This window comes from Schistocerca americana, chromosome 9, assembly GCF_021461395.2.
Source record: "Schistocerca americana isolate TAMUIC-IGC-003095 chromosome 9, iqSchAmer2.1, whole genome shotgun sequence".
Classification (NCBI taxonomy): Eukaryota; Metazoa; Arthropoda; class Insecta; order Orthoptera; family Acrididae; genus Schistocerca; species Schistocerca americana.
Genome location: NC_060127.1, coordinates 14,644,806 through 14,669,439, shown reverse-complemented (window position 1 = coordinate 14,669,439; position 24,634 = coordinate 14,644,806). Strand labels below are relative to the sequence as shown.

General features: G+C 38.6%; 1 protein-coding gene across 3 annotated transcripts in view; it reads left to right on the top strand.

The window, feature by feature from the left end:
* The window catches only part of LOC124551348, a 193,262-nt gene that overhangs the window by 68,880 nt on the left and 99,748 nt on the right, over positions 1 to 24,634 (top strand). For all 3 annotated transcript variants that reach the window (XM_047126379.1, XM_047126380.1, XM_047126381.1), the window contains exons 5-6: positions 17,078 to 17,200; positions 18,905 to 19,020. In XM_047126379.1, the coding sequence (XP_046982335.1) occupies positions 17,078 to 17,200; positions 18,905 to 19,020 (239 nt within the window). The remainder of the gene's footprint in view (positions 1 to 17,077; positions 17,201 to 18,904; positions 19,021 to 24,634) is intronic.

Below are 24,634 nucleotides of genomic sequence, written 5' to 3'. Positions count from 1 at the left end.
TGGAAAGTAGCAAAGGTCACGTCAATATTCGAGAAAGGAAATAGGAGTAACCCATTGAATTACAGATCCATATCACTGACCTCAATTTGCAGTAGGATTTTGGAGCATATACTGTACTCGAACATTGTGAATCACCTTGAAGAAAATGTCTTATTGACACATACCAATACGGATTCAGAAAATATTGTTCTTGTGCAATACAGCTAGCTCTTTATTCCCATGAAGTAATGAGTGCTGCCGACAAGGGATATCAGATCGATTCCATATTAATCAGACTATTAATCAAATTGCGTGCATATGGAGTATCGTCTCAGTTGCGTGACCGGATTTGTGATTTCCTCTCAGAGAGGTCACAGTTCTTAGTGATAGACGGTAAATCATCGAGTAGAACAGAAGGGATATATGGCATTCCGCAAGGTAGTGTCATAGGCCCTCTGCTGCTCCTGATTTATGTAAATGATCTTGGTGATAATCTGAGCAGCCTCCTTACATTGTTTGCAGATGATGCTGTAATTTATCGTCTTGTAAAATCATCAGACTATCAATTTCAATAACAAAATGATCTAGAGAGAATTTCTGTATGGTGCGAAAAATGGCAATTAGCATTAAACAAAGAAAAGTGCGAGGTCATCCACATGGGTACGAAAAGAAATCCGATAAATTTTGAGTATATGGTAAATCGCACAAATCTAAGGGCTGTCAATTCGACTGAATACCTAGGAATTACAATTATGAGCAACTTAAATTGGAATGACCACATAGATAATATTGTGGGGAGGGCGAAACAAAGATTGTGCTTTGTTGGCAGAACATTTAGAAGATGCGACAAACCCACTAAAGAGACAGCCTACATTACGCTTGTCTGTCCTCTGCTGGAATACTGCTGCGCAGTATGGGATCCTTACCAGGTAGAATCGACAGAGGACATCGAAAAAGTGCAAAGAAGGGCAGCTCGTTTCATGTTATCATGCAACAGGGGTGAGAGTGTCACTGATATGATACGCGAGTTGGGGTGGCAGTTACAGAAACAAAGGCGGTTTTCTTTGCGGCGAGATCTATTTATGAAATTTCAATCACCAACTTTCTCTTCCAAATGCGTAAATATTTTGTTGACACCCACCTACGTTGGGAGAAATGATCATCATAATAAAATAAGAGAAATCAGAGCTCGAACGGAAAGATTTAGGTGTTCCTTTTTCCCACACACCATTTGAAAGTGGAATTGTAGAGAGAAGCAGTATGAAAATGGTTCAATGAACCCCCCTGCCAGACACTCAAGTGTGAATTGCAGAGTAACCATGTAGATGTAGATAGAAAGAATTGAGTGGTGGGGGGACCACAAGTTATTGCATTATATCAGAAAAGGTTTCAAATAAGGTGTGCAGGCCCAGATTCACAAGTAGCAATTGTATTGTGAAGTGGAAACATAATTTGTACTTAAAATCCGGCCGGCTACTGTGGCCGAGCAGTTCTAGGCACTTCAGTCCGGAACTGCACTGCTGCCACGGTTGCAGGTTCCAATCCTGCCTCGGGCATGGATGTGTGTGTTGTCCTTAGGTTAGTTAGGTTTAAGTAATTCTAAGTCTAGGGGACTGATGACCTCAGATGTTAAGTCCCATAGTGCTTAGAGCCATTTGAACCTTTCTCTCTCTATTTTTTTAACTTAAAATGCAGTCATTACTCTTGTGGACCTACAAAAGTAACTGATAGCAGTCACAGTCCTCCAAAGCATTGTGATTCGGCTGACAGATTTCCTAATATATCACAGGAATGACTAGTGATTAAATGTTCAATTGTAAGGTCCTTCAGCTTAGTCTTCAATGCTACACTGTTACCAAGAAGCCACCAAGTACAAGAATGACTATGCACCATTAGTTAGTGCTTGCTATGTTATGCAACAATGACTTGTGTTGTCACTCATGTATAGGGGAAAAAAATTGCCATGACTAATAATTTGTGTGAGAGAATACAGTCTGTGTTTTAAGTTATTCATAACTAGCTACAATGTAATGAAAAAAATAAATTTTATATTGTGGTTTACAAGATGCAGATGTGTCCTTACTACTTCCATTTTTCCCCCTTCAGTAATGCCAGATTAACCTTGCTGCTGTGTAGGCATTTAATTGTGCTGTTGGGCATCAGACTAAGAGTGGCGAGCACCAAGCTGGTATAAATTACTCTTGTAGTAACTCTTACTTCTTTAGTCTGGCCTACTTTTGTAAATTACTTCTGTAGTCATACACTCTTTTAGTAACTGTTGGAGAGCTCAATTTCTATTTACTTCTTTAGTTGTAACTAAAGTCTTAACACTTTTTACTGAAGGAGTAAGCCATTTCTGCACCCTGCTGGCACATGCATTACATTCTCTCTCAGAAAATACTGATTGTCGGCAGACATTATTGCATAACCTTCTGTGTAGTTTATGTTCATCACTATAATTTTAAAAGCTAGAAAGGATTATTAAATTGAATTATTAAAATTGGGAAATGTAAATGCTATTTTACTAATTAATGATAAGACCTGTGCTATTAATGGACGAATCTAACCCCGCCATCTACAGCTACCAACGACCATTTTTTGTTGGTGACATGTATTAATTTAAGCACCAGTCTGGGATACGAGCTAGTAGCAATATGGAGGTAGCCAAGAAACGTTCAAAAAACATATCAGAAAATGAAAAAGTGGTTTGCTGAAATAATGAAAAAGTACGTAACTACTATTGAATCTAAAATGCACAATGTCAACGTGCTAAAAAGGAAGAAGGATGCTTGGGAAAAAATACACGTTGAATACAACGCAGAACCTCTTACACAAAGGTAACAAGAGCAGCTTTTTAGTAATTTGGAAGGACATGAAAGCGAAAGCAAAGAAAATGAAAGCTAAATGTTATCGAGAACAATTTCAAACTGATGATGGAGTAGGTGAGGTGAGACAAAGATGACAATAGAAGCCAAATGGTTGTTTGTATGATCCAAGTTTTCGAGGGGATAGCTGGAGTTAACAACATTGACACATCTCAAGATAATGTGATATTTTCAAGCAACTTCGATGATGATAACTACACTGAAGGTAGCAATGAAAGTGCGGAAGGTGGAACTTTACCCCATAGCTACGAACCTCAGCCTGCAGTCTCTGGTGGGAGCTTATCAGAAGATGTGCCCAGCAAAAGAGGAAGAGAATATGCAGTTGTAGTAAAGAACCAAGAGTTGTTGAAAAAAACAGTCAAGCTTCATTCCTTAAAAATGTGTTTAATATGAGGAGAATACAATGCAAAAATGTTATTAATAGAAAGACAAAGAGAAATCATGGAAGAAGAGCATAACCTTAAAATGGAAATTATGAGTAAGTTCCAGAACGTAATGGAGCAAACTTCAGGTTTCAGTGCTTCAGCCAGTGTGCTCGACAAATGTGGGTTTTTGTGAATAAATAAGGAAATATTTATATGTATAAAAAATCTTCTGTTTCCTTGATACTTTTCAAGTGGTTAATATGTACTTGTTTCTTGTATGGTATAATATTTCAGCCTCGGTACTAATATTTGTTATTACCACATTCTAATATTTATCTGAATTTTCAATATTATAAAATAAGTCTTTTTTTTTTTTTTAGAAATAATTTAAACATTTTATGACTTTGTATACTCAATTAAGAAATAAAACGAGACTGTTAATCCCCTAGCAAAAAAAAGAAGAAAGAAAGAAAGAAACTATAAAGTTACAGATAAATAAAATGAGTCACTTTTCACTGCAGTAGTGACAATCCGGTGACTTATTTATTCATTTAAGAAGGAAAAGTCTTAACACTTAAGTTCTGATTTTAGTAGCAAATTAGGTACAATTTTAATTAAAGTAATTAAGTATAATAGACCTTCTGACGGCTTGGCATGCTGCTGGCTGAAATGCATATTGTTTGATGTTATTCACCTCCACAGCATCAGGGTGCAACACATCTCCAACTTATATTCCAAAGTTGTGTAGAACTGCAGCAGCCACCATAACATTCCCACACTTGTTTTGGTTTAAATCACATTGTTTTAATGAGAACTTGGAAACATTTCTTTCAAACCCTGAATGCTCGCTCTATTACACATCTGGTAGCAGTATGGGCTCTATTGTAGTGCAGTTTGGAACACAGGTGTCATAAGATGTTTGGAGAGAGCATATCCACCATATCCAACAAACCACCAATCATATTGTCCATTTTCGAATTCTGCAGCAACTCCACTATTGTCCCAAATGCGTGCATCATGCGTGGAACCCGGCCAACGGCTTATCACGTTCAAAATCTTCATATTGGCATCGTAGATGATTTGTGTATTAATAGAAAAGAAATTATAACGATTTCTGTACAGTTCTGCCTGTGCTCCAGAAGGACAAAGTATGGGTTGGGTGTATGTACACAATCTGTGGCCCTTATGACTTTTGGGAATCCACCTGTTCGATAGAATTCCTTTTTGTTCTTTGATATATTTTCTTTGCTCTGTGGCATGGACACATACAGTGGCAATTACACTGTTTATCACACTGTTAAAAGCTCTTCCAGCAGTAGTACGATTGTTATTAATGAGATCTCCTGCTACGATTTGATAAGAACCTGTGTGAAAGATTTGCAGTCCACAAAGAAGTTACAGCCTAGGAGACAAAGCAAGGTTCCTGTCAGAATTATGCTGCAGTAACAGCTCCACCATGCCGAGCAGCGACTCAAAAGATTCCTTACAAAACCCAAATTGCTCTTTGAAATCACCGTCACTATCACAAATGGGTCTCTTCTTTCCATTACAACCCTCATTCTTGGGATGTTCACTTCTTCCTCCATCTCCATATATTCTTTGTCGTCCAGATAATCCATAGAATTCAACACTTCAAACACAGATCTCAAAGATCATACCTTACTCTCTTACTGTACTCCTATTACTGCCTAGGAGTAAATCTTACTAACATAGTTGCATACTCTTCAGTAGTGCTCTCCACCAGTAATGGAGTAAATAAATTTACTTTGGAAGTTTCTTGTCTCTTAGTAACTTACTACTTTAGTTTCACTTATTCCTGGTTAGTGGTCGGCATCCTAAGTTTAGCTTTTTTTGAATGAGTTAAAAGATAGTAAAATACAGAGCACATCAGACCAGTCGAAAGACTAATGGCTTGAGAGGAAACAATCCATGATATTATAGGATGAAGGTTAATTGTGAAATTCATGGTAATTGGAGCCAACTGCACTAGCTTCATAATTTTGTAAGGAGAAAAAAATTACAGCTGCTTCAATATGATGTGGTATATGAAAATTTAAAGTGCCAGTAAAATTGCAGTAATATATTTGGGTGGCTTTAAGGAATATAATAAGCGTGTCTCAACTTGAAACTTTTAACGTACCACATCCACCAAGATTAGTCCAGGTGAAGATAAAACTGACACTCAGTTAAATGGTGACACCAACTTAAATAATAAAATATTTGGTGCAGTTATCAGTATGGCATGCCGAAGCAATCCAGACCATTAAATGTTGGAAGCATTGAGACTGTGGGTCTTGTGGTCATTCTAAAAGCTTGACATTTCTGCTCAAGGACAGCAGCTTTATACATCATATTCAGGATTCACACTATGCTATAACAGTCCTGGAAATCTTGAGTGCCATTGAGGCAGAAAACCTTCTTGGGTAGGGGGTAATTGAGTTCAGGCGTTGAGGTGGAAAAAAGCAAATATGTTGTCTTTGCTTGGGTAAAATCATGTAATGGGTTTACTAGTCATGAAAATAACACCGAGCTAAGTCACAGCTGCTGCAAGGTACATTGGGACTGGAATCCTGATGACAATTTATGTCTGTGTATACTCAGTAGCATAGCAGAAGACTTTTAACAAAAATGGGAGCAATCAAATGACACAAAAGAAAGGATTATGCATTAATTTATTTCCCTCCAGTTTCTCAGTTTCTCGAAGCCTTCCCTCGTTAATCTTGTTTTTATTGTTGTAGTTGGTGTTGCTTTTAATCAGAAAACTGGTTTGATGTAGCTCCTTGGTAGTCTATCCTGTGCAAGCCTCTTCCTCTCTGTATAATTACCAGTCCAGACATCTTATTTGAATATGCTTACTGCATTCAAGCCTTGATCTCCCTCTACAGTTTTTACACCACCCCCCTCCCCTCGCCCCATTTCTTTGTTCACCACTTCAATTCAGTATCTCTTCATTAGTTAATCTTCCCATCTAATCTAAAGTATTCATGTATTCTATTCTTGTTTGAACTGCGTATCATTCACACTTCATTTCCACATAATGCTATTCATCAGACAAATGCCTCCAGAAAAGACTTCGCGACACGTAAATTGATGTTAGATTTTAACAGATTTCTCTTTCCTGAAATGCTTTTCTCACTACTGCCAGTCTGCCTCTTATTTGTTCTTTATTTTGACCATCATAAGTTATTTTGCTGCCGAATTAGCAGAGCTCACCTACTACTCTTATTGTCTCATTTCCTAATGTAATTCTCTCAGCATTGCCAGATTTAATTTGACTATTTTCTGACACCCTTGTTCTACTTCTGCTAATGTCCGTCGTATGATTTCTGTTCAATAGACCATCCATTCCATTCATCTGCACTTTCAGTCCTGTGTCGTCTCTTTACAGAATAATGATACCATTAGCGAACCGTAAAGTTTTTGTTTCTTCTACCTGAACTCTTAATTCCATTTACAAGTTTTATCTCGATTTCCTTCACAGCTTACTCAGTGTACAGATTGAATAACATAGGAGATAGGCTACAACCCTGTCTCACCACCTTCTCAACCAATGCTTTCCTTTGATTTACTTCAACTCTTTATAAATGCAGTCTGATTTCTGTACAAGTTGAAAATAAATTTTCCTTCCCTGTACTGTATCCCTCCTGCCTTCAGAATTTTAAAGAGTGATGTCCAGTCAGCATTGTTAAAAGTTTTCATTAAACCTACAATTGTTAAAAATATAGCTTTCCCTTTTTCCAATGTATCTTCTAAGGTAAAAAATAGTCAGTGCTGTGTTGTGTGTTGCTACATTTCTCCGGAACCCAAACTTTGTTCCTCAAGGTTGGTTTTTACCAATCTCTCCATTTCTCTGTAAGTAATTCATGTCGATATTTTGCAGCAGTGGCTTATTAAACAGATGATACAGTAGTTGTTGCACCTGTCAGCACTTGCCTTCTTTGGAAGTGGGAGTATTACATTCTTCTTGAAGTCTGCCTGTCTTACGTACCTTGCACACACCAGGCGGGATAATTTTGTCGTGGCTGTTTCTCCTGAGGAGCTCATTAATTCTGGGAAAATTTTACCTACTCCAGTGGCATTGTCTTTTGGAGCTATATGGAATACTTCTTTCAGTGTCGTATCTCCCATCTCATCTTTATATATTTCCTGTTCCATTTCTATAAAATTGTTATCAAGTTTGTTTTCCTTCTGTAGACCTATATTTTCCTTCTACTTTTCAGTTTTACTTTCTTTCCTTAGTACTGGCCTGCCATCTGTGCTCTTGATGCTCATGCAGGTACTTCTGTTTCTTCCAGAGGTCTCTCTAATTTTCCTGTGGGTGACCTGTATATCCCCACAGGTATGCATGTTGCTACAGCATTGTATTTGTTCTCTAGCCATTCTTTCTCAGCCATTTTGTACTTTCTGTCAATCTCATTTTTTAGACCTTTGTATTCCCTTTTATATTTTGTCCTTTTGTCAGTTCAATATCTCCTGTGTTATCCAAGTATTTCTACTTGACCTCTCTAAGCTTGTGCTACCTTAACTTCATTTCTCAGAGCTACCCATTCGTCTTTTATTGCATTCCTTTCCTCTGTTTCAGCCAGTTGTTGATCAGAATTCACATCTACCACTGTAAATGGTTGCAGGTTTCGAAATCTCTGCTTGAACCACTAGATAATGGATTTGAAACATTCCTGTATCTCAAGGTCTCTGTTATGTAAACCACCTTCTTCCATGATTTTTAAACCAAATATTAGCAATGATTAAATTACGCTGTGTGTAGAATTCTACTATATGGTTCACCTCTCATTTCTCTCTCCCAGTCCATGATCCCATAGTATTTTTCTCCTCTTCCTTTTCCTACTCACTACAAAATTTCATGCCATGAAGGGTAGCCGTGTGGTCTGAGGCACCTTGCCATGGTTTGTGCAGCTCCGCAGCCCCTCCCCCCGTCGGAGGTTCAAGTCCTCCCTCGGGCATGGGTGTGTGTTGTCCATAGTGTAAGTTAGTTTAAGTAATGTGTAAGCTGAGGGACCGATGACCTCAGCAATTTGGTCCCATAGAACTTACCACGAATTTCCAATTTTCCAAATTTCAGTACCCCATTACAATTAAATTTTCATCTCCTTTACCTATCTGAATAATTTCCAAAGTCTCGTCATCCGTTTTTCCAGTCTCTCCATCATTTGTGGAGGTAGTTGGCATATAAACTTATATGACTGTGCTGGGGGTTGGCTTCGTGTCTATCTTGGGTACAATAATTCATTCACTGTGCTGTATACAGTAACTAACTTCCTGCATTTTATTTTGTTATTCATTGTTAGATCTGCTCCTGCAGACCTCAATCGAGTTTGTATATTCCCACTATATCTATTGATTTAATTTCCCTTCCTCCTCCTAAGTCCCTGTCCGGAGGTCCAAATAGAGAGCAGTTTTACCTCTGGGATAGTTTACTTAAGAGGTTGCTGTCATTATTAAGCCATACAAAAGAGCTGCATACACTCAGAGAAAAAAAAAAGTGTCTGTAGTTTCCCTTTGCTTTTCATCTGTTTGTAGTGCCAACACACTAAGGCCATGTTGGCTTTGTTACAAAGGCCAGATCATTGAATCATCCACACTGTTGCCTCTCCAACTATGAGGTACTACCCAAAATATCCAAGAATTTTATTGTAAAAAATCGGGAAACTATAATTATGCCCTAATGTCCTCTGTTATCGTCAAAGTAGTCCCTCAGGTGTGTATGTTACAATCCCAGCTTTTTTGTGTAAATCAGCAATCAATTATGACACGAGTGTGTGTGCAACGTCAGTGATCTATAGATTGTGTTGAGTGTTGAGTTCTAAATGTCTGAGAATGCTGGATGTGTAGAGACAAGGGACTATGGCGGTGTCTGCTCATATTCTGGTCAAGCTTACGCCTATTTCAGAAAGGGATTTTATGCTTTCATGTCTTCTTAATCTTTTATTATGTTGCTTGCTTTGTTTTCATGATACATTGAAAAGCTGACAAGGGCCTTGTATTTTTTCCTACTAGTGTTCTCCTACAAGTGAGACGAAGTATCTAAAAGCAAAAGTGTTTGCGCTTTACAGAGGAAAAAAACCTACACTGTGTGTAAATAATAACGTAAATAGATAAATTATTTGAACAGTGAGAAAATGAGGGCCATTGGATTAGAAAAATAATTTTTGTTGTTATTTGACACTTGGAATTAAAACAATAGGAAAGATAAAGCAAAAATGCACTTTTTACTCGTTGTCTGATGTGTTTGCAAATATATATTTTCTTGAGCAAATAAGTGTACACAATGTTTGGCTGACACTTTCCCTGTTCTTTCAGTTCTCAGGAGTGTGAAAAATTTACCGCATGACCTTTGACAAGGACTTCAACTACGAATTCTGTGTTGGTCATTAAGAAACCCTGTTGTCATTACTTGTTTTCATTCTGTTACTGTATTTCGATTTTTCCGTAAAAGGGATAGTCCCTCGTAATCTCACTTTCACCATTCAGATGGCAAACTGCACATCAGACAGCTCTCATAACACCAGTAATTTTGGTACCGGCGTGTAAATGAAGAAGACTACTCAAAACAGACAAGATCAGTACGGGAATGAAACATCAAAGGACTTGCAGTAGACACGCGGACTCGAGTAGTCATTGGAGACAAGGAAGTCAATCATGTAAAAGGGGCTTAAGTTATCGTACAGTTACTTTTGTTAGTGAAATGAACACTCGTGTTTTCACAAAACATTTAAGACACTAGCATGTTCCCCATACATCAGCAACAGTTAGAAATTTGTGGTCAAAGAATGTAAAATGGATTCTTTTGACTGATCTGGTCCGTGTCTTGGTGAAAACCTTATTTGATGCCTTTATGATGAACAGTATTGCTATTTGTGTGTCAGACATTTTCTCAAAGACTTAATTAGAGCACATTTTGAAGAATGTGAGCAGGCCACCTTCATTGTGTCAGAATCTCGAGGAAAATATTAACCCTGTAACTATTGCTTAAAGGAAGATATCCCTTGTATTTAACAGCATACCCATGCAGGGTTACTTTGACCACACTTTACAGGTGCCATTTGCAATCAGCTGTTAGATATCCAGAGAAAGAACTTGATGTTAGCACTTAGAGTGCCAGTCACTTATTTAAATCCACCTACCCTGTGCCAGCCTCTTATCCCAGTCTCCTTGCCCTACTGCTGGGCGTTTTCCCAGTACTTCCGACTTTCAGGTCCAAGCTAATTTGCAGACCTGAAACTATTTTCTATAGTTTGAAAAAAAAAAAAAAGTTTATTAACTTCTGTTTAAGAAAATGTTAGATATATTTTTGTTCTCACGAATCTGTCATCAACATCTGGTAAGAAGAAAGATGCCATTTTCAGGATTAAAAAAAAATTATTGCACCGTTTCCTTCACAGCACATTAATAAAATGATGCTTTAATTTTTATATACAGAGAAACTGAAAAGTAGATAAAGGAGAATGCCAGGTAGTCTTGCTTTCTGCGGTAGAGCTGGGAGCGTGGTTGCGTGGAAAACCCCACTTTACATACACAGCACCGAAAAGACATATCTTTTCACTTGGCTGTGCCATCTTCTTTCATGCCCCTTTCTGAGCACACACTGATAGTTTTCTGTGCTTTCTTTTTTCCTGGTGGTATTGGTATTTTCTCCAGGAAAAGATTTCCAGTTAGTCGTGAAATACTAGCATAACTTGGGGAAGGTTGGGGATCAGTACTGCATGCCATGTGAAGGTCTTTATAAACAGCAATAATAAACTGGCTGGCACTAATATTCTTTTTTCATGACCCGTATATACAGTAATTTGGGAGTAGCCTTGAGAAATACGAAAGTGACAAGTTTTCTCCACCACTTCACAGAGCAATGGTCAAAAATTCTGTATGATATTATCTGGTCGCTTAGATCAACACCAAACTTGTTCTTATTCTAATCAAGGTTGGCTGCTAGTTTCATTTCCCACCCCCCACCCCCACCCCTCTCCTGTCAATATAGGAAATCGTGTCTCCCCTGTGCCTTGTGCTTATTATGGAAACACCTCTTTTTGTCTTAACATAATAAGGATTCAATGTCTTCCTCAGGTGGAAAATCATTTGATTCTGCTGAAGTGATGTAGCATGCAGATCAGATGGCATTCCGCTTCTGTTCTTGGTGATAGTGCCAATGAGACCAATGCTTTTTGCTCCAAAAGCTGTTGCTAGTGAAACACTGGTGTAGTACTGGTCAGTGCACATTGTGACCCTTACCTGCTAAATTGTCAAGCAGTCATAGGACAACATTGGTTACTGCGTTGTTCTGCCCACAGAATACTGCAGAATTCCAAATGTTCCCTTACTGTGCCTCTGAAAGCATGTATAACTTTATTCCATATCGATGTGTTCTCTGTGGCATATTTTGTTGAAACTAAGGCGTTCCTGAAATGGACATACCTCTAAATCAATTTTGATTTTACACTTTGGTTGGTATCCAGTTTTGCACCGCTGAAATGTCTTCTCATACACAGACCGTAATTTAAATAATGGATCAGACCCTGTCTCACCTTTAGCTTTCATCTGCCTATTGCCATTTAGGTGGAAGTTTGAAAGTATTAGCACAAACCTGTTTCTGCTCATAATGTTTTGACAAAAACTGCAATACACCGCTGTATTTGTGCTCCAGTGATCTACAGTTGTATAGAGTTAACAGGGTAGTGGGGCAACATATCCATTTAAGCTGCTGCGATATCTTAAGGTCTTAATTGTGCTATAGCAGTTAACGTGACAAAGGATCATTACATTAGGACATTAGGATCATTTCTTGATCAACAGTTGGTTGTGAATGTGTCCTGTATTGTTTAATGCCCACAAAACGTGATAGTTTGTGTGCGTGAGAGTAACGCAGATTGCCTACCAAGTCAGGTCATTGTTCAGTGACACTCGACGCCAGAATTAGTAATTGATTAATACGAGGTGTGATTCGAAAGTTTTAAGAATGGATCCGCTACTGCTTACTGGTTTGGTGGGCAGGTACACGGAGGGTGGGGAGTGAGTCATTGCCTTGTCCTTGAATGCCCTCTGACAGGAAACTGCATTCCCTTTATTCAGTTGATTGTGGCAGCTGGTTGAGTGCCCGTCTGTTAGAGCTTGTTGCCGGATTCTGTCTGCGTGAAAATGAACGTAGAAATGGAGCAACAAGTTTGTGTAAAATTTTGTTTTAAAACCGGGAGACTTCTGAGACTTACGGACTATTAAAAACATCTTTTTGAGATCATTGTAGGAGCCAGTCAGATGTTTTTGTCTGGTTTAACAGATTTAAAAATGGTCACAAATCATTTCAAGATGAACCATGGTCCAGTCATCCTTCCACCTCAAAAACGAATGAAAATGTTGTGGAAGTTCGCGACAGTCCTTAACTTACAATTAGAGAGATGGCTGATGAACTTAATTTAAGTTTCTATGTAGTTCAGGCAATTTTAACTGAAGATCTGAACATACGTTGAGTGTTCACAAAATTCATTCCAAAAGTGTTTTCAAATGACCTGAGACAATACCGATTTGAAGTGTGCCAAGAAATGATTAATCAGACTAAAAAGACCCAGATTTGTTAAATAGGGTAATTACAGGTGACAAATCATGAGTATATGGATATGATACTGAAACCAGAGTGGAAGACTCCATGTTCACCACGACCTACAAAAGCACGGTAAAGTCTGTCGAAAGTGAAGACAATGTTGGTGATTTTTTGCAATTCTACCAGTATTGTGCATCATGAATTTACCGCTGGAGGACAGACAATTAACCAGGAATGCTAAAAATGTGCCCTTGAGCGTTTGTGCGAAAAGGTGCGGAAGAAAAGGCCTGCATTGTGGAAAGACAGGATTTGGGTGCTACACCATGACAGTGCTCCAGCTCATCGCGCCTTCTCCATCGTTGAATTTTTGACCAAATTCAAAATTCTTGTGCTTCCACAACCACCATATTCCCCTGATTTAGTTCCTGCGACCTACTACCTGTTTCCTAAACTGAAATTTTCACTGAAAGGGAACCGATTTGACTCGATTGAAGACATCCAGACAAATAGGGAGAGCGTCCTTAACACTCTTCACGGAAAAAACTTCAAGGAATGTTTCCAGAAGTGGGTGCACAGTCGGAGTAGGTTGAACACACTATTTTGAAGGAGATGCATCACAGTAGCATGTAAGTGTCACCATTATATAATTACAAGCCCATTCTTAAAACTTTCCAATCACACCTTGTATGTGCTGACCTTCAAAATAGGTACTCGTGAGTAAGGACCATGAAGACGAGAAATCAGGAGGCACATAGACAGTTTTTTTTCCCTTGCTGCATTTGCGGCTGGTACAGTAAGCGGAATGGCACATGGTATCCTCCGCCGCGCACTGAATGGTAGTGTGAGGAGTGTGTATAAATGCAAAATTTCCCAAGACACTTGTCATCATTAAGCATACACATTTATTACACACCTGATATCACCCAGTGGCCTAGATTTTTGTGTTTTTCATGGCATTCTTAGTATCAGCAGGGAAATGCTTCTTCCGGAGCATAAAAAATGTGAATATTTTGCTGTTTATTTAAAAGGCTCTGACATAAAATGTGGAGGGTTACCAGCTGCATCATTGTATCGTCCTCAGCAGCTTTAAAAAATTTTGCAAAATTTTTAGCATACAAACATTTTTGCCTGTTTTTTAACATGCAACTCACCTTGAACTCCCACATGCTCCCCGACTGTAATCCACTCGCATTGCTCATACCCATCTACTCCCAGTTGCTCTTTCTCACTCATTCATTTGGCCCAACTCATTGTCATTATCTCTTTGTGTCTCTCTGTCTTCATCTCCTGTGTCAACCACAGTCTCTTTCACTCTGTCCTACTACTACAGTCCCCCTCCCCCCCCCCCCGCCCCCCCCTCCTCTCTCTCTCTCTCTCTCTCTCTCTCTCTCTCTCTCTCTCTCCGTCAGTGTCTCCTTCACTCTTTTCTTAGCACTGTTCTGTCAATGTCAACAGTGTTCCACTGACACTGTGTTCTCTTTCCCTCACACTTTCATTGTTTCTGTAACACAACTGCTGTCTACTATCTATCAGTATTTATTACTTTTCTGTCTCTTTGCCACTGCCACAGTCTTCTCTCTCAGCATAAAAAAAAATTGAATATGTTTGCATGCTAAAATTTTTAAAAGTGCTGAGGAAGGTAGAATGAGTCAGCTGATACCATAATTTTCAGTCAGGCCTTTAATTAATCAGGAATTCACATTTTTGGAGCTCTGATGGGAGAATTTTTCTGGTGGTTTCCATCTTTTCACTTCTGCAGCTTTGCATGTAACTCATAAGAAAAGAAATATATTGGTCAGTAAAATTTAAACAATTTACCTATGTGAAATTTAAATATCACAAAACTATTTTTACAGACTGGATTTTACGTGCAAAAAAAATTTTTTTTGCGTGTGCTTCAGTGCTACAACATGGGGTTCTCAGATGATAATGGAGACACTTAGCAGCATATTTCTCCATGCTGCGTCACTTTATAAGTTGCACCAGATTTTTTTTTTTTGTGTGTGTGCAAGTAGTATAACTGTGAACCTTGGTATGGGGAGATGGCTCTTCTATATAAATGTCTAGAGAATATACCATTAAAATTTGAGCAGTTTAGTGTAGTTATTTCTTATTTAGATTTTGCCTCTTGCCAGATTTTACGTGTATAAGTAGGCGTACTTTGAACCTCTTTATCTTTGAAACAGATTAAGAAATCAAGAAATTTTTCAAGGTTGAGATCTTAGGAATACATTGTAAAAATTAGAGCCATTTGCTATGCATAGCTGTCATAGGAATCTCATGGTGCATTTGCCTAAGCAGGAGGAAGTGTGTAAAATTCATAATTTAACCCTGTATTATTGGATGTGACACTAAGGTGATCCTTCTGTTGGGGATACAAATGGCCCTTAGACCAAAGGCTATCCAAAACGTTTGATCCTATCTTTTTATCATCAATAGAACCCGAGGTACGAGGAATAGAAAATGCCATTTGTGTGCTTGGCATTTTGGAACATATTAGATACTCGTGCTGTTGCTCGCATACCGATACTCGCTCAGCGTACAGAAAGAATAGGAATTAATACGTTCAGAAATTTACCGGATTTGATCCTTTCGTCGGCTGGTGTGTTTGCAAGCAACAAGCAGTTTCATATCACACCAAAAGAATACATTGTAATACCAGTACACTCTTTCGTGGTTTATGATAAAGTTGTGAACAATGGAACCAAGAAAAAATATATCATGAAAGAGTGGGGGTGGGGAGTGAAATATGCTCACTATTTTTATATACTTGAATTTAGCACATTTCGTGGCAGTACTCACTTTTCCGTGGATGTTTATAAGATGATATTTGACTTTTTTGTGTTGGCTTCAGTCGTCTGGTGAAAATATTATTCCATAATGCTGTTTCGTCAACTGCGGAAATGTCCTGGTTCAATGCGTTTGCCTCATTTTTGGTGCTTCAAATACCATTTTTCCGAATGTGCTTCCTTCTTGGTGTTTATATAAAAAAAGTAGTAGAATAACTCATTTTTGCTGGTCACTTGCAAATTATTGTAACGGGGACCTGTACATTGTTCCACCATCACACACCGAGTGTTCACTGCCGACTGACTACAGTCAAAGACGACTCCAGCGTCAAAGACATTTCACACAACACACAAGCTTCCACTTGTAACCAGTCTCTTTGATATTATTCGTCACATCTACTAATATTAATCAATATGCTGTCACTCGAACATATAAGCAAATTAGCACAAAATAAGGCAAATTACAATTCACAAAATATATTCTGACAAAAAAATATAAGAAAACATTTACAACCTCCCTCATTAGATTTGGTATGGACAAATCCGGAAGAAAATTATACATCTTGCAGATCCATCATAGGAGGGGCACTTAGTAAGCTTCAAGGAGGAAAATGTGACATAAAAAGCAGGAGATTCTTAAGTGTCTCACATGACAGAAATTGAACAGATCATACAGATGCACTGATACACATAATGGTGCACATAATTGTAATAAATGAGTCCGTAAATATGAACTAAAAGATAAGGAGTGTTCAGTAAAGGCTTTGTGACTTAAGTTATTTTAAAATGTTACATGTCATCAAAGACTAACATCTTTGTAGTTTGCACGAATGATATCTTTGGGCTTTTGCTGATTTATGTACAGTAATTTTAAGCAGCAGAAACAGTCACATCTTGTCGGTACAATTTATCACTTTTTTCTGTACTCACAGTAAATTGCAAAACTTTTTTCCCCAAAATCTTAAAATTCGAACCATTTGACTATGTTGTGAAATCAGACAAGATACAAATTTATGCACCTTAGTTCTGCATTTCATATTGTTTGGCAAAAAAAAAAAAAAGTTAATTTTTTTTCTCGAAACTTAACTGGGTGTGTTGTTGTTGTGGTCTTCAGTCTTGAAACTGGTTTGATGCAGCTCTCCATGCTACTCTATCCTGTGCAAGCTTCTTCATCTCCCAGTACCTACTGCAACCTACATCCTTCTGAATCTGCTTGGTGTATTCATCTCTTGGTCTCCCTCTACAATTTTTATGCTCCACGCTGCCCTCCAATGCTAAATTGGTGATCCCTTGATGCCTCAGAATATGGTGTGCAGGACATCAAATATGCCGTATTGTTTAAATTTGTTGATTTTATTGCCCATATATGTCACATGCTGATACTCTGTCATCGACAGCGTTACTGTAAAATTATCAGGAACAATTCTTTGTATGTTTCACTTATCCGCCTGATTTATGAGGATACCTGTAATTGCCCAAATGCTTATTGGATTCTTTTATGTTTCTTTAAAGGTTGGAAGCGCGAGATCGTGTTCCGAAGTGCTGGTGGTAGTTCCACAAAAGGACTAGCAGATGTCTATTATTTTACCCCATCTGGGAAGAAAGTGCGTTCTACCAGGGAGATGATGGAGAATCGTAAGTAATTCTTTCATGGGTTTTTAAACTAGTGTTCCTTACTACTCACCAATCTCATCAGCATTTCTTACAAAATGTTGCTGTAACCAAGACAACAAGTGAAAAACAATAGGACGGAACAAACTCCGTAATGTTCATTGTTCTTCAGATTGCTACACTTTCAAAAATAATGTGGTGCAGACAGTAAAGCAAAAAAGTTAATAACCCACTCATCCTCCCTCTTTATGTAGAATCTCTTTGCAGCTCAAAACAATATGAAAGACATTCATGAAGCTTGGAAAGAATGCTGTAATAAAGGAAAAATTAAGTATAATGCTTGGATATGGAAAAAAATTATTTTTATAGGTCCACTGTCACAAAATACAGCTATTAATATCTATGCTGTATGCTGAACATGTTTCAGTATGGTTGCAGCATCCTTGGAGTATTTTAATTTTTCAAAAATAATTTATAAGGGAAAAATCTGTAGTTACTAGTTATGGCTCAAGATCAAAATATTATCGTTTGTTATGGTATGCCATTTTGTGATTTTCTTCAGATTTGTCTGGGAGTATATCTGGAACTAGAATAATTTGTTGAGTCTACTTTGACTGAAAAAATACCCCATTTGGTACTGGTGCACAATACAAATGGAAACCGTTAAAAAAATAATAATGTGATCCTATACATTACAGCATGAATTTCACTTTTACTCTCTTTTGATCATTATTCTGATTGGTGTGCTCTTTTTTACTGTCCCTCACAATGTTCCATAGGATTATTGATTTCCTCTTGAGATCAAAACAAAAAAAATCTGAAAATTTTTGCAACTAACGTAACTATTCTTTTATTGCTGCTTGTTCCAAACTCTTTCTTGGTCTGTGAGTGCTGTTCTTTCGCATGTTTTTTTTTTTTTATGAAATGTGGTTTACCATTGAAAATATGGGCCGGCCAGTGTGGCCGAGCGGTTCTAGGCGCTTCAGTCTGGAACTGCGCGACCACTACGGTCGCAGGTTCGAATCCTGCCTCAGGCATGGATGTGTGTGATGTCCTTAGGTTAGTTAGGTTTAAGTAGTTCAAAGTTCTAGGGGACTGATGATCTCAGATGTTAAGTCCCATAGTGCTCAGAGCCATTTGAACCATTTGAAAATATGGAGCTTTTGTCACCCCTGTTTCAAAACTGCTGCATTTTATCAAATGCAGCAGTTTTCACTGTTTTGTTTTTCTGAACAGTATCACCATACATCGTCTAAACCATTTTCTTGTGGGTGGGCACCACAGGCAAGGCGGTGCATTCTGAATTGAACAGCATAATTGATATGTCGATGTTGACCCCTAAACATTTCACATTAATACTGAGCAACTTTCTCCAGTAATGAAAACAAAGTACTTACTGCCTTACACTTCCTAAAATGCTTGATGAAAAATGTTGAGTTCAGTTTCAATTATTCTCCACATTTTGTTGTTTGTTGTATTAATGCTCTGCAATACTAGTTGCTATTGCACTTACTAAAAATCCAGTGCAAGAAATATGTTGGATTATACACCGCTTAAGGCAATCAGGTCATGCTAATGAGGTACTGATTGTGTTTATGTGTAACTAAATATGAAAGGAATACCATCATACAGATTTAACTTCAGCAGGAAACACTTACATAGCAAATAAATATTTGAAGTGGTCAACACTTCCTGTAGGTTTCATTAAATCTTTAATTTCTGTTGCAGTTGAAGGCACTGATTTAACTCTGGACAACTTCACTTTTACTAAAGAGCCTCTTGGAATAAATGATCCAGATAAAGAAGTGATCAGGGATGCAAGACGTACGTCAGTAACACCCAAGGTAAATTACAATGCTTTGTGTTAACATGTAGTGAAATTGTGCAATTGAAAGTCCTGGATGGAATAACAATAATCTGGAAAGGATAGGTTGCTACTCACCACAGAGGACGCGTTGGGTCACACACAGACAGAATGAAGAGAGTACTAGAAATATTTAAGCTTTTGGACAAAGTCCTTCCTCAGAAGTAGAACTCTCACAGATTGACACAACAGCAACAACTACTACTCTCACACTCCTGGCTACTGTCTCCAGCCTCTTAAGGTCTGACTGCAAATATTTACAAAACACCAACCAACACCAACACCCCCAACAACAAGTTGCACGCGTGCCCCCTCCCCCCCCACCCCACACACACACACACACACACACACACACACACACACACACACGCGAGACTGCTGTCTCCGGCTTCTCAGGCCCACCTGAAGTGGCTAGAGACAGTAGCCATATGTATGAGTTTTTGTGTGTGTGTGTGGGGGGGGGGGGGACATCTGGGGAGGAACTTTGTCTGAAACTTAAATGTTTCAAGTGTCCTTTTCATTGTGTGTCTGCAACCCAGTGATGCCTGTAAGTAGTGAATAGTTATCTATCGTTTCTTTAGCAAACTTAGTTATTTGAGCCTGCATGTCATAAATGGGATAGCGTGCAATCCCATTTAAATACTGAGTAATTTACAATTGTTAATTTAATTTTATCCATATTTTGCAGTTTCAAACGTGACTTTATTCAATACACTGGAGGTATGAATTAAAAAACACTGCCAGTCACAATATTTAAAAAAAAAATAATAAAATAGTACACTGTCCACTTTGGACCCTCTGGGTCCATCATCAAGTGTAACTTGTCCTAATACATGCTTTATTTATTTTCCTCTTGAATGAGGTCAAATGCATACTCCTGTCGCAAAAAGGTTTGATGTTAGGTTATGAATTTCATAACTCAAATGCAGAAAATATGTGTGAAATAGTGGAAAAGACAAACAGCGTAAACTTACCACATAATCAAAGAAAAGCATTTTTAATCTTTAACACAGCAAATATTTTTTCTCCATCGTTTTCACACATGTCACTTCATTCAAGAGGCACGTTTGCATACACATCTCTGTAAACACTTCACAGATGTTATTGTACATGGTGTGGTCAAAGATGAATTTATTCGTAGTGCTAAAGATACACTTATTAAACAATTGATATACGCAGGAAATGATTTTAGAATAGGTCTTTAAAATTACTGAAATAACTTTGACTTGCGAAATATGTTTGTTCATTTAACATAGGTCCCGGTTTTTTGATTTTGTGCAGGTATATTTCCAGTTGTTCTAACAGATGTAGGGTCTTGATTTCATTATGTAGTACTACCAGATTGTTTTCTAGACTGTTGATGACATGTTCCATTTCTAATGTGTTATGCAATGACTGATTTTTCCAAGTGGTTGAGCCTGTTCTTGAAAATGAGTTCTGAAGTTTCTGCCTGTTTCCCCTACATAGTAGGCAGAACACCTGGGGCATGATACTTTGTGCATTCCGCTGTTGTTGTATGTTTGTGTATTTGACTTTATGTTATGGGCGAGTAAGTTCCTAACTTACTATTAGTTGAGAATGCAACTGTTACAATATATATGGCCCAGGTATGGGATACTGGCAAATATTTTCTCTTCTTTCACAGTGTGGCCATTCGTTGCCTTACTTTTGTGTATTTGTTTGCGTCTACACAGCCAAAACAATTGACAAGTTTATGAAAGGTTAGGGGAGTTTTTTCCTTTTCCTGAAGATAAGTATTGGCAGGGTGTTCTCTCTGTTTTAAATTTCATAGTTTTAACAACTGAATTTTTGTTTTGATGCAATTCACTTACAAATATACAAGGCTTGTCTAAAAAGTATTCAAAATTTGGCCAGAGAAAATATTTCGAATACCTGACGGGGTTGGGACCCTAATCCCTTTCAAAGTAGCCCCCTTGTTCTTGCTCACACTTAACCCACTGATCCTTCCACTGCTGGAAACACCTCTGGAAGTCTTCTTTTGTAATGGTGTTCAGCTCTGTTGTCATGTTCCACATTACCTCTTCTCTACTCTCAAAAAGACACTTTCTGTTTCTGTGTTGTACCTGTACACCCATGACTCATCTCCAGTTATCACGGTGTTCGGAAACCCAGGACCAGTGTTGGTGGTGTCCAGAAAGTCTTGTGCAATGCCAAAACAGATGTGTTTTTGTTCCCACGACAACAACTTGGGCATGAATATCGCAGCCACTCTGTGCATGTTCAAATCATCATGCAAAATTGCATGTGTAGAATCTTTACTCATTATAACCTCTTGGGCAATCTCCTGCACTGTCAAATGACGATCTGCCATCACCAAATTTTGCACTCTCTCAACAACTGCTGCACTCCAAGCAGTTTGGGGCCTGTCAGAACGCGAGTCACTCCGCTGACGTGCGGCCATTTTTGAATCGATTGAACTACTCCTTAATTTGTGTTACACCTATTGCATCTTTTCCACACACCTGCCGAATCTTACGAATTGTTTTGCTTTGAGAATCACCAAGCTTTTGACAAAATTTGATGCAGTATCTTTGCTCAACACGTTCAGTCATCTTGAGAGAATTGATAATCCAACGAACATGTTGTGTAGCACATCACTCAGCGACCAACAGGCAGCGACTGACGCGGTGGAAGGCGGGGACAAAATTCACGCATGCGCATAAAAGGTCTCTTCCTTTACTGTGTATAGTGACGCCGCACTGTCGTCTCTATTTTGCATGGGAAAATCGAAGGTCGGATACTTTTTAGACAGACCTCATATATTTATGTTTTTATGAGTACATGCCTCAAGATTCATAAAACCTTTTATTCTGTTTAAAGTTTCCTGATGGCAAACTTTTGTTAACAACCTGTGTTTTTCAGATCAAAAGCAAACGTATTGGCGTAAGGCCAACAAGTAATATTTAAAATATGCTACTTTTCAATTTTCTTATTTTAGTTTAATAACAATACTTGTATTTTCTACAATAAATGCTGCTTGCACGATTCTTGAGTGTACCGCCAAATCCAATCTTCGAAAGGCCACATATTTCTGTGCACAACCATTTCACCATCATCAGGTGATGCTGATGTAATGAAACTGTGATGGGCTCGCAGTATTTGTACCTACCAGTCCAAAGTTCAGGCTTTGCCAGCCCCACCATACTCCATGGTAGTGTGCATGTGGCTACGATGGTGGAGGGAACACTCCACCCACCGTCCCTGTTGCGTCTTGTGTCTGTGTGTCACGTTTTGCTTTGATGAGCTTAGTATTGGCTCCCAGCCTTGCTCAGTTGGAAGCCATTGTCCCTGTCACACAAATTTAAATTGCTTCTTTGAAAATGCAGTTACAGAATTTATCAGTGGTAGCCCAGATTTACAGCTCCTGAAAATGCAGTCCCAAAATCTATCAGTGGTAGCCAAGATACGCAGCTCCTCCAAAGGATGGCTGATAGAATGCTAGTGAGACTTGCTGCCATCACAGCCACACTCGGCTCCAGGACTGACCACGTGCAAACCAGTGAGGGCTGAGGGTATAAATGCTACAAGCCTGCCTCAGACACTTAATTCCATCAGGACCACCAGATGATGACGAATTGGCAGTCTGCTGAAATATTGTGGGTTTAAGATGATTGAATCCAGAAGTATATCTGAAAATAATAAAAGCAGCATATTTAACTGGGAAAGCCTCAGATCACGTATTCTCTAGTTGTGCTTTATTTCTTCTCCCATCCCTAAACAGTATGATAGTTCATAGCAGGAAGGGCAGAAGGCTCCTCGTCCCATGTTGTTGACCACAATTTCATTATTCACTGTGCAAATGACATCAAGACACCGTTAGCATGATTTTTTTCTGAATGAGAATCAAACCAGTCTCGTACTGCGCCATTACATCCCCAATAGCCTATTGTAGGTAACAGGATATTTTGATACACACAATTTACTGCTGTGGAGAAATATTGTAACATACCAATTTTCATATTTGTGTAATTTAAAATTTGATTGTGTGATTTGATTTCTTAAAAATGATTAATTTAATGTTGGAAAGTTTTAGAAATCAGGAAGGAGAGAAGTAATTCATTAGGTCCCAAATTGCTATAGTGTGAGAAACATTTGTGGAAAATTACACAGGGAATTGTATAAGCCTATCTGCAGAGCACAAACAGTTTTGTTATCTGAGCATCCTGTGTGGACTCGTCACTAGTTTAAGTTAGTAACTGTTTCAGTGAAGATTAAAAACTTGTTTCAGTTACCTCCCTATGCTCCGATTCAGTCGAGATCAATACAGTCCCTTCTCATAGGGTGTTAGTTATGTGGCAGTGTCGGGTAACCTCTTTGTGGCTTAGAAAGTACGGAGAGGAACCAGTCCAAGCTGAAGCTCTCAGTCAATTAGTTGTGTGTTGCTAGCATAATTCGTAGTGCACTTCCTGTAGAAGGACAGTATCTGGGTTCACATCTGGTTCCAACACACCATTTTAATGCAGCATACATGTTTGGTGCAGTATGTATTCCACTGCAGAGAAGTTGCAAGTTAATTGCACAGTGGAACTTATGGGATACTAATGTTACCAAATAGCAGGGTTTTTCCCCCCTCTCTCTCTGAGATTAGAAATATGAGAGTCCCTCTGAAACGTTTGGGGACGATTTATTCAGCTCTGTCGTCACGTATTCGGCGGAGAGACCCTGGGCAGAGATACTGAGACCTTGACTACCACAAAATCAAGTGATAAGAAACTATTAGTTTCTGACTGAAAAATCCTGTTAGAGACCTACACCTGCATTCTACTGGTCACTTCCTTTCTTACATGAAATGTACGAGGGCTGTCCAGAAAGTAATGCACAACATTTTTTAAAATTTTTTTGTTTTTTTTTTTCTTCCCCCCTTCAAAAATTCGTTACTGAATGTAATGAGAATTACACACCTGAAAGAGCGATGTTTTATCTACACGCCCTGTTTTTCCACATAATCTCCATTCCATTCCGTGGCCTCCCTCCAGTGTGAAACAAGGGCCAGTGTGCCCTGTCAGTAACAATTCTTGTCCTGGTGGTGGAGCCAGTGCTTCACTGTGCGAATCACCTTCTCATTGTCCCCAAAATGCCTTCTACAAATGGCATCCTGTAATGGCCCAAACAAGTGGAAGTCCAAGGGGGCTAGGTCAGGGCTGTCAGATGCGACAGCCGTGTATGGTCTCCACGACCACTGCAAATGGTGGATCTCCGCTGAGCCCCATTTTCTGATGACCTCACTCTCTGTGCCCAGTGACTAACTGTAGTGAGAAATTGCATGATGGTACGTTGCTTGTAATGTACATCACCTACAGACGCCATTTTGAAACTGTTTTGCATCTACACTACCTTTTGGAAGTGATGGAAACTTGGCACACCCACTCAGGAGACTTCAAATAACACTTTTTTTTTTAAACCTTTTTTTCTATTTCTGATAAAAAATATTGTGATCCTAGTTGTATTTTGAGTGCTGAATTGAAAACTGTTTTTGGTTTTTTACTGTCAGGGATAGTTTATGAGTAATCACAATTTTATTTCTCTTTTCAGTTTCTGTTATAGTGCAGCAAACGTGAGGTGAAATTCGACAA